We start from the raw sequence: 19106 nt of genomic DNA, 5'->3' as shown, positions 1-19106 counted from the left end.
ATGTACCCGATGTGTCTTTGGGCAAGGCACTGATCCCCAACCGCTAAGTTGGAAAGACACAATCTAATTGCAGACCACTGACTGTAGTGATAGGTAAAGGGGGGATCCGCGGCACCTTGCCGTTTGCCAACTTGTGATCCATCGAGAGCTGAAGATTACACTGCTGAGAAAACTGAGACCACGATCGGCTGCTTAAATCAGTTCACTTGGAAATTTATGTCAGGCTTGATGTCAGTCAGTTGCTGTGGCACCACGTCTGGTTAACCACTGCAACGACCGAGCTCTTTTGAATTCCCAACTGGATCTGACTCCATTGCAACAGCACTCGAGCGTCATGTCTAAATCATAGACAAAAACATAAATAATAACTCAACATCCACTTTCTAGATCACTGTCTGAACTTTATCTCCATCTAGTAGCCATGGTCTTTTTTATTCCACAGTCTGTCTTATGTAGCAACTGTCTGTCAGTTTGGTCATGTATATCATATTCATTTTGAGACATGATAATATGCAGTATACTGAATGACTGTGCCCCCCTCTGGCAGAAAAAACAAACAAGTGATTGAAATTGTTCGGCTTAAATATCCTATTATGCATAACAGAGCATCATTTACTGAGATGCATTATGACCAACCCGGTCAGTCCATGATATATATATATATATATATCAGAGGGAGCTCAATTGATGAAGGAAAAGTGTGTCATCTTATGAGTCTGACTCAATACCCGAGTCATCACTTTGTTTTACTCCCATTCAGGTTTCACACGGTGATCCAAGCAAATCCACTGTGCTCTCTATTGCATCCTCGTTAATTGTCAGTGTGATTGGAATGAGTTTGATTTTCACTGCTCGTTGAAGCTGAAGCTGTAACTGTACCTGTAGCAGCCAACTGGGACAGGCAACAAGCAAATGCGACCGGTGTCAGTAAGAATACTCATGACATCCAAAAAACCTAAAACAAATCATTTTAATAGCTCTCACAATCCCCAGAGTAACTTAAAAAAAAGTGTCCTTAATCACTCACCTCAACGTTTTTAGCTGACGAGGCATTTCTGGTGGCCAACACAGATCATTATTGTGAAAGCAGAGATCGGTTAGCAGCGGCTGGCGCATCAGCAGTTTCACATTCTTTACACTCTTTGCAAATTGAGGCACTCACTAATGTGTCTCAGTCTTATTGGAAATGACGTAACAGTGGTGCACTCAGCTCAAACATGTGTGGGTGCTGACCGCCCTCATGTGGTGACTCGGGGTATTGCTCTTTTAATTAACATTTAAATGTATATTTTCATTAAATATTGTATATTTATAGAGAAATAAAAAAAATTAAATTCATGATATAGGAAATATTACATTTTGTAATGTGCAAAAAAGTATACAATTTACTATAATTTGAAGAGGCTTTTTCCTGTGACATCACTGCTGTGTTAGGAGTGTTTTACTTCATTAATGTCACTGCCAACTCAGATTACAAGATACTAACATGACACGAAACTTTGGACACATTCCATGCGTTTATATTCCGACAGAGGAGAAAAGGTTGAATTTGATACGCAATTATTTCAGCCTTCTCCCTTCCTTCATTTTATAGTCTGTGGCTCGCCCCCTTCCTAAAAGGGTCAACAGAATGAGGTGCAATCCCTCACTGAGAAGATATAATTTACTTATTCAACGGTTTAACTGATTATGTTGATTCTGTTTGATATAATAGATTTCTGAGGAAATGATTGCCGAGTTACATGAGGTGTGACCCAGATTTCTGGCCACAAATTAGTTACATATCATTAAACCTGTATTTAATGTTTGTTTGTTTTTTCACTCCTGTCGGGCAGCAGAAACCAGCTGTCAACACAACGGTCACATATCATCACCTTTTACGTTTACTGAAGGAAGAACCTGTTAGAAAACCGTTGCTTTGAGGAGATATAGCTGGAAAGTCCCTGCAAACCCACTCAGGTGTTTCACCTCTAGATCGGAGTTGGAAATGTGTTCTAATTTGTGGGATAGCACCTGTGATACACAGTCAAAACCTAGATTTTGGGGGGAACTACTGGTCGTAAACTGGTTTAAGATAAGATAAGATAAGATAAGATAAGATAAGATAAGATAAGATAAGATAAGATAAGATAAGATATAGGTAGCAAAATACAAAGAAAAAAAATACACATACAATAAAAAATAGAATAGAATGAAAAAGTCTTAGAAAATTGAATAAAAAAGAATAAACGTATAGATACACACACAAACAAGCTTTATAAATTAAATGGACTAACCTCTAGCACTCATGTAAATAGCTGCCTAACACTCATCTCCGCCTCTCTGTTTCCCCTCCAGAGAAGAAAGACACGGTGCTCCGGCAGGTGCGTCTGGACCCGTGCGACCTGCAGCCCATCTTCGACGACATGCTGCACATCCTGAACCTGGACGAGCTGCACGTCATCGAGGAGATCCCGGCCGCCGAGGACAAGCTGGACCGGCTGTTTGAGATCGCCGGAGTGAAGAGCCAGGAAGCCAGCCAGACGCTGCTCGACTCGGTCTACAGCCACCTCCCCGACCTGTTGTAGCGGAGAATTGAGGAAGATACGAAGAGGAATGTGTTTGGGAAGAGATGTGTCAGATGTGGTATTATTCGGACATATTGACATATGAACCGACTCATTGTGCCACTTTCTCACACGGTTCATGCTGGGTGTTTACTTTGCGTTTACTCCCTCCGATGGCTCTCTCAAATCTTTAACTTGCATCTTCCTTCAATCTCATTCTTCTCCTGTCTGCTGTGTACACTATTACTCCTTTAAAAACACCTCTATCCTATCTTAAATACGTGGTCAGCACTCAATGTAACTAAGCACGTCTTGTGACCTTAACAGTGAGGCTCAAGAATTTCCTCACCTAGGATGAAAAGGAGCTGAATCGACTCCACTGTTAGACACAAATAGCACTTTCTTTGTCTTTAATGGCCAATGCCTTCATGTGTCGAGGATAATACCAGCATTCTTTTGTTGTCTCTGTCAATCATTCAGGCTTGTCTTTGCCTTTAACTTGATTTCACTTTTAAAATATGATTTAAAATAATAAAATCAATCACTGCTAACTGATTGAAAGAAACTACACACGGACGTAAGTAAGCTATAACTCCAAACGACACTGGTATTATCCTTCGATTTCAAGGTTCTTGTAAACCATCACCTCAGATATTTTTTGCCCAGGTGTGGATTGACCTGTAAGTCATGTGCCTGAACAATCCGTTATCCCTGCTCATTAGCCCCCCCCCCACCCCCCAGCTGCCTGTAACTGTGAGCAGATCACCTGTGGGTATTGTAACAACCAGCAGGTAGCAGCATTAGCTAAGATGGCTGACCTGCTGCTCTGGAAAAAGAAACCATATATCAGAAAATATCCAAGAATTGAGTAAATGTTTACCTTTTTTTTTGATATTGTGATATATGGCTTTGCCTTGAACTCTTTTGCTCAAAGACAACAACAAAAACTGAACAGGGAGTTTGCAATATCGCTTGCTTCTCTGGAACCAAAGCCATATATCTAACAGGGTTTAGATACGTCGCTTTGGAGGCTCTGTCACTGTTGGACTCGTGGGCGGGACACATTGAATACTTACACATGCAGATCTCTGCTAGCTAGCCCTGTTTGCCTCAACAAATGTAGCGTTGATAAAGTGTTCTTGATACATTTTGGAGCTTCATGTCGTCGTGGTGTTCGACCACACCCGGCTGTCTGAGTGTTCCTGTGCTATAATATAAAAAAAAAAAAAAAAAAAAAGTAGATTATTTTTTACCATTTATGTTGCTACATGTTCTATGTAGTTGATATTAAAATGTAATAATGATGCATTAATTCTTTTTTTTCTATTGGAGAAGCAGCAATGTACTTTCTGTGTCCTTAATATATATTTTTTTCTTTCCCTCATTCTGAAACGCTGTTCACTAACATTTGGTTTTGTTGTAGTGTTTCCTATATTTAGTTTGATTTATTATGCCTATCGTCGTATCTTTCCGTTCACATTTTAATTTCCTCTTTTCATGGGCATTCACATGTATTTCCCCCCCCACTCTGTGTTCCAAGACGACCTGGCTGGGATGTAAGATATGCATACTCCATACTCTACTTGAAGTCTGTCTACTTGTGTTCCTTGATTTAAAGATCATGTACTCTCTCAGTTCCTTCCCCCCTGTCCCACATTCTTTCAACAATACGACACCTAAAAAAAAAGCACCACCAAAAAAACCCTCATCAACGTTCGGAGAGGATTTTGCGCCACGAGAGCAGCAAATGATGGACTCTTGTTTTCACCATGTCAGTTTCTACTGCGGTGCTAGAACTAAACTTTCACCAGTTGGCCTGACACAAGGGAAGAGGGACTTAACCTCAGACTAATGACTATTTAAAATATTCCAGACTGCGTGGAAAACAGTGAAGGTTGTGCTGCTGTGGACTGCTTGCGGGATGTTGACGACGAGGACGGCGACGATGATGTGGATGTGTGAGGATGCGTGAGCTCGCTCCCCGCTTGTGCCGTGGAGACTTAAACTGCAGGATGTGAACTTTTTATTTTGGAAGTCTGAAAGGATGACGGTGAGGTGTGACATGCACATGAAGCTTGAGTGGATGATTTAATCAAATTTCACGCGTGTAACCAGTATGTTTACTACTACAGTATGTAACCTCTTAAAATCAACAAATTAAAGCTCAACACTTTTGTCATAACTTTGCGTGCAATTCTCTTATTCAAAACTTGCCATCACTTGAAAAGGGTCTGTTTAAAAACATAGAGGTTACACGTATTATGTCAGTTTCCGTTTTTTTTTTTTTTTTTTTTAAATGATTTTGCACAAGCACGGCTTCTAAATGTGTCACATTTACAGCATTTTAAAATTATGACAGTCTGCCCTCCATGAAATTGGGTCTGTTCACCCTCCATAGAGAATCGTTTGCAGTTGTTCCATCCTTCTGGGTGTAGACCTCCAATTTATTTTAGCCAATCAGCTTCCGCTGGAACCTTCCGGTACTCTGGAATCGCTGCTGCTACCTATGGACCTTGTCCACCAAAGCAGTTTTTCTGGAGTACAGTATATATATATATATATATATATATATATATTTTTTAAAGAACATCAGCAGCCTGAAGAGGTGCTGAGCATTTATTCATCCCTGAGAGCTAAATGTTTGGTGATTTTAGTCAACATGTTAAGGCAGCGCTTGTCACTGTCACCAGCCGTCAAATCACAGTGAAGGAGCGGCAGGAAAACTGAGATTGGAAGGCTCACGAGTTGAGTTCCCAGACTGTATTCATTGCAAATAAAAGTCTGCACTTTCCTGCATGAAAATATATAAAGTAGAGTTAAATTAAATAAAGATTACGGGCAACAACAAAAAAAGAGATCCATTTGGAAAGTTGAACACCTTGCTGATCAGGAAATATTTTTGTAATTTTAAGCTTCATAGATTAATTTAAGGGTCACCACTGATTTGTCTTGAGCCACTCATGCCACACACCTGGGAAACAGCAAAAGGGTGATTTTGGACTGTGTAAACAATTGGGAACCTTTGGATCACTTTCCATCGATAAAATATAACCTAAACGCTATTGCATAAAGAGAGGAGCGTGCTGATAGAAGCCAGATAATGTGGTTATGTCACCACCAGTTTTGTGGGAGGCCCGTGGGTGTTCGAAGTGATAGAGGTGAGTCAGGTGAGTTAACCTCTGGTCAGAGAGGCACAAAACACTCATAAGAGATAAACAGCAACATCCTCATGCCAGACATGCAACACGCAGGTTCAGATTCTCAAGAGGCAGTGGCATGTCCTCCGATTTCTGGGAAGGTAACTGCTACTTACAGATACTGCTGTCACACTCATCCTCCAATGTAGCCCGGTTGCGACTTCACTTGTGCTTTTTTGCTTACTCTGACATCTAAAGCTACCAAAGAATGTAAAAAAAGAGGATTCCAACTTTGGTTTCCATGTGAAAAGACTACTAGTTAATGGATTAAAAAGTCAATAACACGCCATACAATAAATGCAGCATATTCCTAGTATTGGGTTGTCTATCACTGTAGAGGAGGTTTTTATTTGATAATGTCCACCTTTTGTAAAAGATGTGCCCTCTTGGTCGATATTGCTAAAACCTAATGGCAATAATGATCATTTATGGAAGGTGTTAACTATGAAAATACTTTAATACTCAAAATGTCTCTAAAAAAAAAAAAAAAAAAAAAATAGATAAAGAAATTTGGAACCTTTTAGAAATTTTGATGATTTTGACATGTCAAACTTTCTTTCCACAATAAAGCCTATGTCATGTTTACATCTCCCACAGCAAAACTAATTTGCATAATGTGCAAATTACATTCTGTTTACTCTTCATTCTTTACCTCTCCATCTCATTCCTAGTCTGGAAATAACAGAATTTCTGCATGCGTCAACCTTTTGTGACCAATATGCACATCCCATCACTTCTTTCTCGATCCCCCCTGCATACCCACCGTGAGTTATTGTTGTAGAAATCCCTCAACTTCTCACTGAACTACTCCGAATAAAGAAGGTCAGTGTGGCTCTGGTTACACTCACTGAGATGGGAGCATAAACTTTTGGAAAAAAAAAGATTCTGGAAGGGTTATTTTGTGTGTTGGTGTTTAAGTTCACTTCACCAGGCCAAGGACCTACTCAAAATCTGAGTCACAAAGATTTCAGGGATCCTTGCCAATTCACAAAGGACCTGGTTTTTCTTAGAGGACAATGGAGGGCGTGTTGGATGTCATGTATCCAGTGCCGGCCATATTGGAGATCTTTAAGGATTAGACTGCATAACACATCAGTTACCAGTGTAAATGAGTCAGCATTGGATGAAGCATGGGTCAAGCACATGTTATATTGTCATATGGCATGATAGCATCATCAGTTAAAGCTTTTAGCATTGACTTTGAACAAAACAATAGACCACAGGCAGTTAACTGCACACAGGAGGCAAAAACATTTTGAGTTTTTGAAGTTTTAAGATTCTTGTTATTTTTGCTGGCCTCTTCAAGTAAATAGTTTTCTGTGTCAGTTCGACACACTTTTAATAGAATCATTCCAGTGATTTAATTGAATCAAGTCAAGCAGCAGATAGAAAAATGAAAATACTCAAATGGTGTAATTTATCTCCCCCACTGGATTCCTGGATGCTGTAAATGTTGTGTAGAAGCTGTAACAGACTGAACACACTGCACAAACAGCCTCTTCAACCAAGAGTACATGAAATGTCCTGTCACTCACATGAGTGCTGTACATGTACTGTATGTCCTTTATGTTCCAGACAGGTTTGGAATCTTGTTTGTACTTTCCAGAGTCACATCGGCTGCGTAACTTAAACTTCTTGGAAAGAGGGTGAGAACCGGTGCGGTATCTCAGCAACCTTAGAAGAGGATCGGAACTGGCTTAGTGGACCGCTTTCAGTTTATATGTAAAAATATTTTTACATGAAGTTTGATATTACATGGAGTTAGATAATGTCTAATTAAAGATGAATAATTAACTCATAACATTTAGCCATATTACCAACTTGAAGTTCGCTACAGAACTTTGGGCGCATGAAAAAGGCGACTGAATATTAAGGATATTACAACAGCAAAAGCAATGTGTTTCATAGAGTACGGATGGATTTGGAAACAGTAGCCTGCTCCGACTATCGCTGACTTGTAAAGCCTCTTTGGTAGCAAACCAAATTTGAGCAGAGTACAGTAACCATCACTTAAAAATGGATGAAGTGGTTCACTGATATATGACGAAGGGCCAAACAAAAACAAGCCAAACTGGCCTTAATTAAATGTCATAGCGAACAAAGATCTAACCTCTTAGAAATACAACCGAAGCACGAACACGCGTATGTTTTGGCAACAGAACTACTTAGGGTTAGGAAATAAGTATTAAAATAATACTGACATACGTTTTATGATTTAAATATGTTGACTTTCGTTTTCTCAATGACTGAAACACCATTCTCATTAGTAAAAGTTGTGTTTTTCCATGGCAGCTCTTGTCCGTCTTTCCTCTCCCTCACCTGACGTCCTCCTTCAACCCAGGTCGTCATGGTAACATTGCTGAAGGGCACCTCCGGTGTATCTCTCGGACACCAACAGCTTTGAAATAAATGACAGGATTTGACGCCCTGGAAACCACAACAGGCTGGCAGACCTGTTGACAGTCGGAACGACTGATTTGTCTGCAGCCCTTTCATTACAACTAAATTACTCTTTTTTTTTTTTTTTTTTTTACTTCGCTTTGTCTCAGTCTGCAAAGAAAGTCTGCTGATGTGACTTCCATCCGATTACATTTCCATTTTGTTCCTGTTCCAATGAAAATGATGAAAATCTCACCAACTATGTAACCAGGTTCAAATCATCGTCTTCCTCATTGGTCAATCAGCACACCTGCATTCAGATAAAGTCATTGTCTCAAATCGTATGATGGAGCTGGAATGAATTTCCCTTTTTGCCATCTGCTTTGAAACAGTTTTACCACAAAACCAAATTTTATTTTACTCTAGATGTGCACATTTTACAACACACTTCACTTTAGTTGCCCAATTATTGAAGCATTAGACTGCATAACACATCAGTTACCAGTGTAAATGAGTCAGCATTGGATGAAGCATAAGTCAACAACATTACTTTTGTAAAATTACTTATTTTATCCAAATCATACTTATTTCTTAACCCTAAGTAGTTCTGTTGCCAAAACATACATGTGGTTGTGCCTCAGTTGTATTTCTAAGAGGTTAGATCTTTGTTCGCTATGACATTTAATTAGCCCCGTTTGGCTTGTTTTTGTTTGGCCCTTTGTCATAAACCAATTAATCACTTCCTCCATTTTTAAGTGATGATTACTGTACTGTGCTCAAGCTGCAATCGGTCCACAAAGCCAGTTCCAATCCTCCTGTAAGATTGTTGAAATGCTGCACCGGTTCTCACCCTCTTTCCAAGAAGTTTAAGTTACGCAGCCGATGTGAACTCTGGAAAGTACAAACAAGATTCCAAACCTGTCTGGAACATAAAGGACATACAGTACATGTACAGCACTCATGTGAGTGACAGGACATTTCATGTACTCTTGGTTGAAGAGGCTGTTTGTGCAGTGTGTTCAGTCTGTTACAGCTTCTACACAACATTTACAGCATCCAAGAATCCAGTGGGGGAGATAAATTACAGCATTTGAGTATTTTCATTTTTCTATCTGCTTTAACCACAATGCCGGAAAGGCGTAACTGCCCTTTTGGCCTCAACTGGTTTGGTGTGTTCAGTGTTCAAAGTCTTTTGGTCTTTGGATAACGCCACTAAAATAATTAACAATTCATCTGTATCTTGTTGGCAGTATAGGAAGCTCATCAGGAGCTTTCATTATATATATATATATACACACAAAAAATGTCACCTACTGAATCTCACCCTACTGTTAAAGTAAAAAGCTTCCTGTCCCAGTTAATTCTGTGTTTTAACAATTTTAAAGACTTAAAACAGGAAGAAAAACATCTAATCACAATACATCGCTGATGATCTTGACGTCTTGCGTGCTAAGGTCCACATTGTTTTGTTCCCACTACCTCGTAAGGACATGGCTGTCAGACATGTGGCTGTGTGTTCATTTGAAGAGCTTTGATTTATGTGTTTGTCTTTGTTGAAATATTTCCTTAAGGTCTCAGTGATCTTAAACCACATACACCAGGCCTTAATTTGTTTTTCTTTGGTATCATATTTTCATCATTTCCTCAACTACTTAGCATCAAAGTGAAGAAGACAGCGAGTTGGCTCACCTGTCAGGTGTGTGTGTCAGGACTGGTTGAATTATTTTATTCACTGTAGTGTCAGATTCTTACTGGAAGTGCAGAATAACCAGCAGAGCAACTCCCCCCTGGCCCTGTCACTGGTTGCGGTTGTGCTTTCATGTGCAATGTGTCACTGCCACTGTGTACAGTGGAGTCTATGGAGTCTGTTGCTGAGATTGACGAAACACAACAGGGACTCCGATAGGGGTTTGGTGTCTGCATGAGGCCAGTATTAAGACCTCAGAGAGAGGTTAATGGATTAAACCTCCAGCCTACCTACCACAGAGCTGACGGTCTGACCTCCGTATGCAGCTCTTGTACCCAACACTATCTGGTTTTATCATTTAGTTTTTATCATACAGGAGGCTTAACTACCCCAGAGTACAAAGTCTTGTTTGCAGAGACCACACATTCAAAATGAAAGTATGAAATGATTCAAAGGAAGGTCACAAAATAATGTCAACACTCAGAAAAAGCTAACCAAAGTCATATTTCTGATTTCAAAATACAGTTATGTTTAAAATGAAAAACTGAAATTTGATTATATGATTTTTTAATTGTGTTCCTTTAATATGTATGTGCCATGGCCACAATATGCAATTTGAATTGGACTTTCATACAAATACATTCATTTTCGTAAAAAAAAAAAATTCTGTTACTTATGTTTTTAAATCATATAAAACGAAATATATAAAGAAATATATAAGTATGTCACCTAAGTAAATTACTGTGGAAATGACTTTACAGACCTACATACCAACAGCAAATATGTTTTACAAGGAATGATAACTGCAACATAATCACTTTTGGACATGTCAACAGGCCTAAACACACTGGGCATGACAAATAAACAATAAGCCAAATAATTGCCTGCAAATATTTTCCAACAAAGCCTTTAATAGGCGCAGGGATGCACAGTTGCGACAGTTGTTAAGAAACAAGTTTCAATACATCGCTTGAGTTGACATCTTTTCTATTTCACATATTTTACAGTGTTCTGCTGCATTGGTTGATGACTTTATTATGTCCACAAACTCAGAAAAATCAAATTGCCTTTAAAAAAAACAACTACTTTTTTTCCTTCTATGTAAAAGTACTCAACAGTTTGAAAAGATATATTTGAACTTTTTTACTTGTCTATACTTGAACAATTGGTAGATGCTTAGAAGGCATCAGATGACAATGAAGGCAGATTCTACAGATTTGTTTGCCTGCTACACCTGACCGTATAATTGATCTGGATTTAAATCTATTTGCTCCTTTGTGCTACAGTCGTCCTGCTGCTTCGGGTTATCATCTTACTGTTTTTATGTTCCTGTTCCTCTCTGATCAGAAAAAGATCAGAGTTAAAGAAGCAGCTTATCTTCTTGTGAGGTTTCACATATGCCCACGTCAGCAGAAACGTAGAAAACAGCTGATGAAATCAGACAAGGAAACTGGGGGGAATTGTTAAAGCTGTTGACTCCACAATATTGAGGAAGTTTTTTGCACTGCGTGTTTCCCAAATGTCAACATACGGGTTTGACAGCCTCTGCACTCTGCACGCTACTTTTGTGCAGTGTGTTACTGGAGCAGCAAACGAGTGGATCAGAGGAGAGAGAAGGTGAACTATGGTAAGGCTGATCTCTATTTTACGAGCTGTTTTACAGGAATGGGCTCACTGAGGGAGCAGCTTGTTTTCACTTTGACCTCTTTTCTGATTATGGAGGAAACACTTTGTATGGTGTCTTCTCAACAAAGGAAAGTTGTGTTAGTGCTGGAAGTAACTGTTAGGTCAATCCGTTTGCTTTGACCCATCGGCATCATTGTAGCTTTCTTCTATCTGTTTTCTTTAACAATATTCCTTGAGCGTTAGCCTTGTGGACTGAATACGACTTTATGGATCATGGATAGTTATTTATTGAAATCCCATTTATTTGTCTTCAGCGATAACACGGGTGTCTGCTGGTGTCCTCTAGCAAACACTAAGGCGGTATCTGCAGTTCACACAGATATTTTAGATTAATGGCTGTTAAACGTAGTCTCCTCTGGAGTTTTGGTCATAAGTATTAGAAACCGCCAGGCTGTTTGTTTGGTTAAATTATTAACTAGAAGGAAGGTAGATGTAGTCGTTAAATCAAATATGCACAGTGCGACAAAGGCTTTACGCACTAAATATATGAATGATTTTTAAAATACTAAAATTAAAAGTTTTTATTTGTCCATTAGATTTGTACAAAGTACAGTACACTAAATCAAATCAGTACGGTCTTTAAACAGCACCAATACTCCTCGGCACATGCACTCATTTTTCTTAATTGGCAGGCAAGGTGTTCAGCATCCTGGAAAATTTGCTTCAGTTCTTTTGTGGATTTATTCTTGTTATATTCTGTCTCTTAAAGTCATTTCAGAGTGACTTCATGATGTTAGGATTGTGGCTCCTGAGGGCCAGAACATCTGCTGCAGGATTTCTTGTTATTCTTCAGGCTTAAGATATTTCATCATGACTCGGACTGATTGTCTGCGCTTGTTGTCCTGATGCAGAAGGACTCCGATCAGATGACTCTCTTATGGCATTGCGTGATGGAAAATAATCTAAACATCAGGTGCCTTAAACCTTTACATCTTGCTGTATTTTTGGGCGCATTCTAAAACCAATATTATACCAATATAATATAATATAATATTATTAATCAGCTATACAGTAGGCCTATATCCAAACAAATGTTTTTGCAATAGTCCTTTCCATGGGGTTATCAAACACCTTTGACAAAAATATGTATTGGAGGTCGGATCTTCTATAGTTAATTGTCTCTCTGATTGGCCAATACTGGGCGCTATATCAGTTGGGCTGTAATGTGTATATTAAATTGTATTGTAAGTAATACATATTATGTATAATGAATCTAATTTTTTTTTTTTTAAACTAATAATCTAGATAAAATAATTATAACATTAGCTCCAGTTCAATATGTTTAAACCATTTGACAGCTCGACATGAATTTTACACAATCTGTATTTCTTATAATGGCAGGTTCCATAAATATGTAAATACGAAAGAAAAACAGTTCATAACCGTCTCTGTATAATTCAGCATTTTCCCTTTTTTAAAACTTTATCATGCACATGTTTTAATGCGCGCCTGTCACTTTAGATTGGTGCGATACAGATAAAGTATACCTAATATTTATACCTATTTTGGGGAGGCTGTGGCTCAGATGGTAGAGTGGGTTGCACACTAACCAGAAGGTTGGTGGTTCAATCCCCAGCTCCTCCTGTCCACATGCCTAAGTGTCCTTGAGCAAGACACTGAACCCTAAGTTGCTCCTGATGGTGTACCATCAGTGTGTGAATGTTCTCCTGATGGCAGCACCTTGCATTGTGATCTCTCTCATTAGTGTGTGAATGGGGAAACCATGTTAAAGTGCTTTGAGACCAGAAGGTGATAAAGCACTGTACAAGTACAGACCATTTAATATTTCCAATTTGTTTTTGATTGTCTTGTTCACATTTCTAGAACATATTGTTTTGAAGGCATTGGATTTTTGCGTCATTTATTGGATGTAATATTGGATTTTTGCTGCTGTCTTATTTATGGTAGTTTCTGTTTCCTCTTGTTTTCAAGGTTCTAGTGGAATTTTTTTAGAACATCCAAAAATACCAAATGCAAAGCTTTGTGATTACATATTCTGTTTCACACCTGTTCTCCTACATGACAATTAAAGATGCATTTATAAAATAGTTCTTACTGAATGTTCAAGTATACGCAAATACCCCAAATTTTACTTCTTTCTTCACCTTTAAACTTTGCTAATGTTTTCATGTGCGAAGTCCCATAAGTGAAAGATTATACTTTTTATTTTGTTCTTTGTATTTTCGATTGAAAATACAAAGAACAAAATAAAAAGTAATGTTGCTTAAAAACAAGGAGCATTTCATGTTTATCTGTTGACTGCCTATTTATAATTTATAGCCTGTTTGACTTTTCCTGTTTTTGAGAGCTTGACACACTTTTCTCACATTTCCAATGTTAATTAATGTTACTTTCATATAACCAGAATTTTGCAGCCAACTACTTTGCTTGCAGCAGTTGCATTGCATCGCTGTATAAACCATTGTAAAAGTAACGAAAGCCTTAGAGCTGGCAAGCCAAAGCTAACGAAGTTAGCTAGCAAATGGTAATTGAAACTGAATGGTAATGGTAATTGAAAAAAAAGATTTTGTTTACATTTTTTTATATGATGTGAAAATAGAAAAAAGTTCTGCACCCTCAAAATTTCAAGGATAACCCAATCCAGTTAAAGACTTATTTCCACTGTAGGTTTTGATGAATGCATGGACTCTTTCATTTACATGGCTCCATTAGCTTCCAATAAAGAGCTCACATTAAAGTATTTAATAGTAGAGTATTTTTTTTCTTTGATCATGTGACAACAGTTGCTTTGTTTGGTGCTGCACCTGTGAACTAACTGCTGTTCACTGACACTCGTAACTTTTAATGGCATGTCGCTGCCATCTATGTCCTCAGCAACAGCAGAACAATGCTGTCATTTCAATTCATGTCATTGTGTCGTGTTGTATTACCTCAACAAAAGCGCATCAGATTGGGTGTGTCACTGGAAGCACGGACAATTATGTGTTCTTCCTCGGATATATTATCATTGAAATATCTTTATGCATTTCTGAACAGGTCTCCTTTGTGGCATCTCAAAAATTATAAATCTTCTGCTGGATCTTCTTGACTCACAGTCAGCGCTATGTGGAAGCTTCTTTCTTCGGCACAGTTAAAGTTATCTTGAAGAGGACCAGCCATTAAGGTGAGGTTTGAATGGGAGTATGTGAATGAAATCTTTCAAATTTTACCTGAGGATGACTTTCTACCTTTTTTTTGGATGATCCAACCTAATAAAGCCTAACTTTAATTTGAAAAAAAACAAAACAAAACAAAACGAACGCAAAAAACGATTCAAAGTTGAATTTTTTTTTTTTACCGGTTAAAAACTCCATGCAACAATGGGTGCTTGAAAAAAAAGTACATGGTTCAAGACTGTGTACTTGAAAATTCTGCGGGTGATGTGAATTATGACTCAATTTCAAATTCTGTCATGTGCACCACTAAAGGCTTTCAATTTTTGGTGTCAAGTTTAGGGCACTGTTTTAATAACACTAATAACAAAGCATTTCAAATGATTCCTCCTCCAGTGTTAGCATTATTGAACGGACAGGGGACTAGTTAAGGGTCAATGACTCTCTTTCATAAATAAATCTGTGCGGACAGATCGTGACTGACAGCAGCAGTGAGTAGGTCCACTGTAACCTCAACTGTTAACTGCTGGCTCGGCAAAGCATGACATACAACCGCCGGCCACAGATACCACTTGGTCTGGGTCAGGAACAAAAGCTTTCTTAGTTAGAGTGAGGAAAAGATCGTGGTTTAGGGTAAAATACGTGATTCTATGAAAGTAACATTACCATGTAAATGACATAACTACAGTTAAAAACTGTATATTGAGAAAGTAACTCACTGACAATCAACGTCACTTTCACATGGACTCACACTGGTCTCCTCAGTAACCGTCCTGGGTTTGATCCATCCAACCATCCCTGACTCACCCCCCCCCCCCCCCCCCCCCCCCCATTTGGACTTTACTCTTCTTTATACTTCATCACATGTCCTCCATCACATGACCTTCGTCACATGACGTCCATTTTTGACCCTGGTCATACATGCGTGTACTTTTCATGCCTAGCTGAGACAGAAGTCCTCTAGGTATCCTCTGGTGGATTGCTGTGTGTTTTAAACGATTGGCATGATCCCGCAATCTCCAGTCATTTGAACAACAACACAGTGCTGTCATGACAGAAACAAATTAAATCAAGTGTAATTTCTTCTTTATATTATAATTTTATTACATTATATTGATATTATAGGAATATTCTTTTAAATAGAGATCCAGATGGAATCACTAATTTCTTCTTTTTTCCTATTCTGCTCTTATTGAAAAGAATGGCAATACCTGAGAATGCTTTGGCCATCTTTGCCCTTATCGGGACACTTTTTATTTTGGAAACAAGGAATGTTGGGGAACGCACAGGTCTGGTTTTACGGGTAGGTGAGGTCCACTGTATCTATTTACTATAATTAACAGAAAATATGGGACTTGTACTTGATCGCTGTTTAGTTTTACAAATACCAATGATTTAAACCTTTTCGGTTTGTTTTCTGTCTTAGGAACACCATGAAGAAGAACACTTTCTACCACACACCCGGCAGAGAAGGAATGGTTGGTCTGATGAATGAATTAAGATTGTTCTATATGAATATTTTTGGGAAACAGGCAACACTTATTCAATTTCTGGCCGAGAGTTAGATTGATTTGATTTTTTTGATTTTATACACTTAATTAATCCCCGAGGGGAAATTTCTTCACTACAGCAGGGGGGGCTCTCAGGGGGGGAGCTGCTGCAGCAGGCTGCCACTAGTGCGGCGCCAGGTAACCTGACCTGAGGTGCATGTTTTTGGATTGGAAGGATTGGAAGGTGTTTTTACACCACTCCCACATCTGGCTGTTACATGAACATGAAACTAGAGACCATATATCCACGCAGGCATCCTGGCTTGTGAGCCTCCATTTTGCTGCCACACTTTGGCTTTTTTAAAGAATAGATAAAACCAAACTTTGTGAAGCATTTGCATGTTCTAATGAAAACAATGCATAAACCAAGCAACTTTTTACCAAAGTCAATTTTTACTCATTTTTATTCATTTATTAATATAACTTCTTCTCAGTTGTAGAAAACAGAGAGAATGATCAGACGGTGCAATCTAGCTGATTCACAACATGTATCATCTTTGTTATCTTAAAGTGTAAATGAGAAAAACAAAACTTCACTAAGTTGAAATCATACCTTTTTTTATATATTAAAAGTTGTAGAATAGAGGCTATTTTACAATGCAGCATACAAGAATATTACAATTACAAGTGCCTCCTCTTCTGTAAAAACACAACTTGTTGGTTTTCACTTTGGTTTTGGTGTCGACTAAACTAATGAGAGTAACATGTTCATGAGAGAGCTTTAGAGGTCCTTGTAAGCTAAGTCTCCTGGATGTTGGAGTTAATAGGAGTGGGATACATCTTTTCATTCAAAGTGTCAGCCAGAAAGTGCAGAAGTGTATTCTCCAAGGTATTATTTTAGATGTTGTATATTCTATATGTATAATTGCGCTGGAAAATCCAATTTTTTTTTTTTTTTTTCTCATTCCAATCTTTCCAGTGCTTTCCGACCAGTGGAATTACTCTGTTGATGTTGTACTGAAAGTGTCTAATGTAACATCTGAGAGCATTCTGGCTGCCCTGAATGCAACTAATTTTCCCATTCAACTTGAGAACAACACTGAAGTCTCTGAGATTACCGTCACCACAGGTGAGTGGCGGTCCTTAACTCCTTTGGACAAGTTGATAACAAACAAGAAAAACAAAATGAACAGTGTATAATACAGATCTCCTCTTCTCACAGTATGTTTCCCAACTGACTCTGGCTACATATGTAAATGCCAGGAGCAGTTTGCTTGGCCGTACAGCAGCTGCGTCACATATGGAGCCTGTGACGACATTTCCAGCGGCATCTGTAAATGCATCAATGCCATTCCAGCGGATGGCCTCTACTGCCAGCCAATATCAGGTATTCAAGCCATAATTCCATAATGAAATCCACTCAAGGATGAATAGAGAAGTTCTCATTGTCTTGTCTTGTACATGAATTGAATCCCTGAACGACGATGTAACGTATTGCTGAACTTTTATTGACGTACCGGTGACAATACAGGATCTGTTAGCAGGAGGGCGAACTTCACACACGCTGCATCTACATAGGTAACTTAATGTTGTCACTCTGGACACAGTTAAGCATAGCTCATCACCCAATAGGAATAGTTGCAGCCATGTCATTACCGTAACTGGTATCAACACATCTCATCAGTACAGTAGCTGCTGATGTGGCAGATATTTTTCCCACAGTGGAAGAAGTGCAGAAACAAAGCCAGAAGGAGAATGAGTATGGATCTTCTCTGTATCCTGTGGCTCACCAGTGGAATGGAAATTGGCACATTTCTTTAATAAGTAACTTAATGTGCTTCGGTCATGCATGAGATGTTTGTTGTGTGTGTACAGCTTGGTTCTGTTGCCAAAACAAATGAATGAACAAAGTAAGACATAATGTATGAAAATATTTCACGGTAGTCTACAGACTTCATAAACCAGCAACATTTGTGTACCTCTTATAAATAATTATGCTATTTCACTGTATGTTTTCCCTATACGGTATGTAGGCATAATACATTATCGGATCCCTCACATGAAATTTAGGGTAATTATTTCCAAGAAATACAAGTTTCACCTTCAGCACAATTACTGTGTTGTTATCTCTTAACAAGGGTGTGTCCTGACACAAGAAATAATAATAATAAAAAATAACGCTGTCATTATCTTTCAGAACTGCTCGCTCAGGTTGAGTATGAGGTTGATGTGGAGCTGAACGTGACAGATATTGAAACAGTGAACATTCTGAGGAGCTTACTGAACAATGGCAGCATTTCCCTGGACTTGAGTCCCACTGTGAACATCACACATCTTGAGTTGACCACAGGTGAGAATGAAGCAAACTGTGTGTGCTCATTTGTATGCTGACTGTTTTTAAAATATGTGATACAGGTTTTTCCACAATTCAGTCCATAAAAACACTTCCTGATGCCTTTGTCAGTAGTCAGATGCAATGTTTGCTATTTTCTTTCATGATAAACTTGAAGATAGATCATGTGACAGGTACTTTACACAATTAAGTGTAGACTTTGGAACACTCACCTCACCAGATCTCTAGAGGAAGTAATGCTGTGGTTAAAGGCATTTATAGACCTAACTGTTGTAAGGCCTTTGATTGTTTTCCCCCATTATTCTGAATAATAGACTGCTTTTCAAGACCTGGGACTTTCCCTGCCCCGATCCTTATGCCCTATGATGAATAACTGCAGAGCAACATCCACCCAGAACATTTTTTGTATTTCTTAGTTTTCTTGTTAACCAAACAAAAGTTACATTCAGAGTTATCACCAAGACGTTCCTATCCAAGGAGATTTTTTATATTCGATAAGATCCACGTTGGTCGGACTCACCAGGACGTAGAATGTTGGTAACCTGCCGCTCAGTGACTATTTCAGTTGGCTTTGTCATCCTTTTCTGCCACCTTTGTGTCACCGTTTCAAAATCCCCATCGCAAAGAGGGAAACATCCACAACAACCTCTGAGCA

At 38.7% G+C, this 19106-nt stretch overlaps 1 protein-coding gene and 1 long non-coding RNA gene across 4 annotated transcripts in view; both read left to right on the top strand.

Annotated features, from left to right (window-relative positions):
* Positions 1-4728, top strand: part of tnfrsf21 (tumor necrosis factor receptor superfamily, member 21) — a 50833-nt gene extending 46105 nt beyond the window's left edge. For both annotated transcript variants that reach the window (XM_069142006.1, XM_069142005.1), the window contains exon 6: positions 2338-4728. In XM_069142006.1, coding sequence (XP_068998107.1) covers positions 2338-2567 — 230 coding nt within the window. In that variant the 3' untranslated portion in view covers positions 2568-4728. The remainder of the gene's footprint in view (positions 1-2337) is intronic.
* A 6661-nt stretch (positions 4729-11389) lies between these two features.
* Positions 11390-17210, top strand: LOC138193792 (uncharacterized). 2 transcript variants are annotated; one of them, XR_011177887.1, is made up of 5 exons: positions 11390-11436; positions 14493-14619; positions 15809-15911; positions 16035-16086; positions 17078-17210. It is a non-coding gene; the product is annotated as an uncharacterized lncRNA (long non-coding RNA). The 2 variants fall into 2 exon arrangements; XR_011177886.1 differs by lacking the exon at positions 17078-17210 and having other exon boundaries at positions 16035-16402.
* The last annotated feature ends 1896 nt before the right edge of the window (positions 17211-19106 follow it).

This window comes from Embiotoca jacksoni, unplaced genomic scaffold, assembly GCF_022577435.1.
Source record: "Embiotoca jacksoni isolate LCO1_2020_lvr unplaced genomic scaffold, fEmbJac1.0.p SCAF_95, whole genome shotgun sequence".
Taxonomy (NCBI): Eukaryota; Metazoa; Chordata; class Actinopteri; family Embiotocidae; genus Embiotoca; species Embiotoca jacksoni.
The sequence above is the reverse complement of the archived record's forward strand: the minus strand, read 5'-3'. Positions and strand labels throughout refer to the sequence as shown.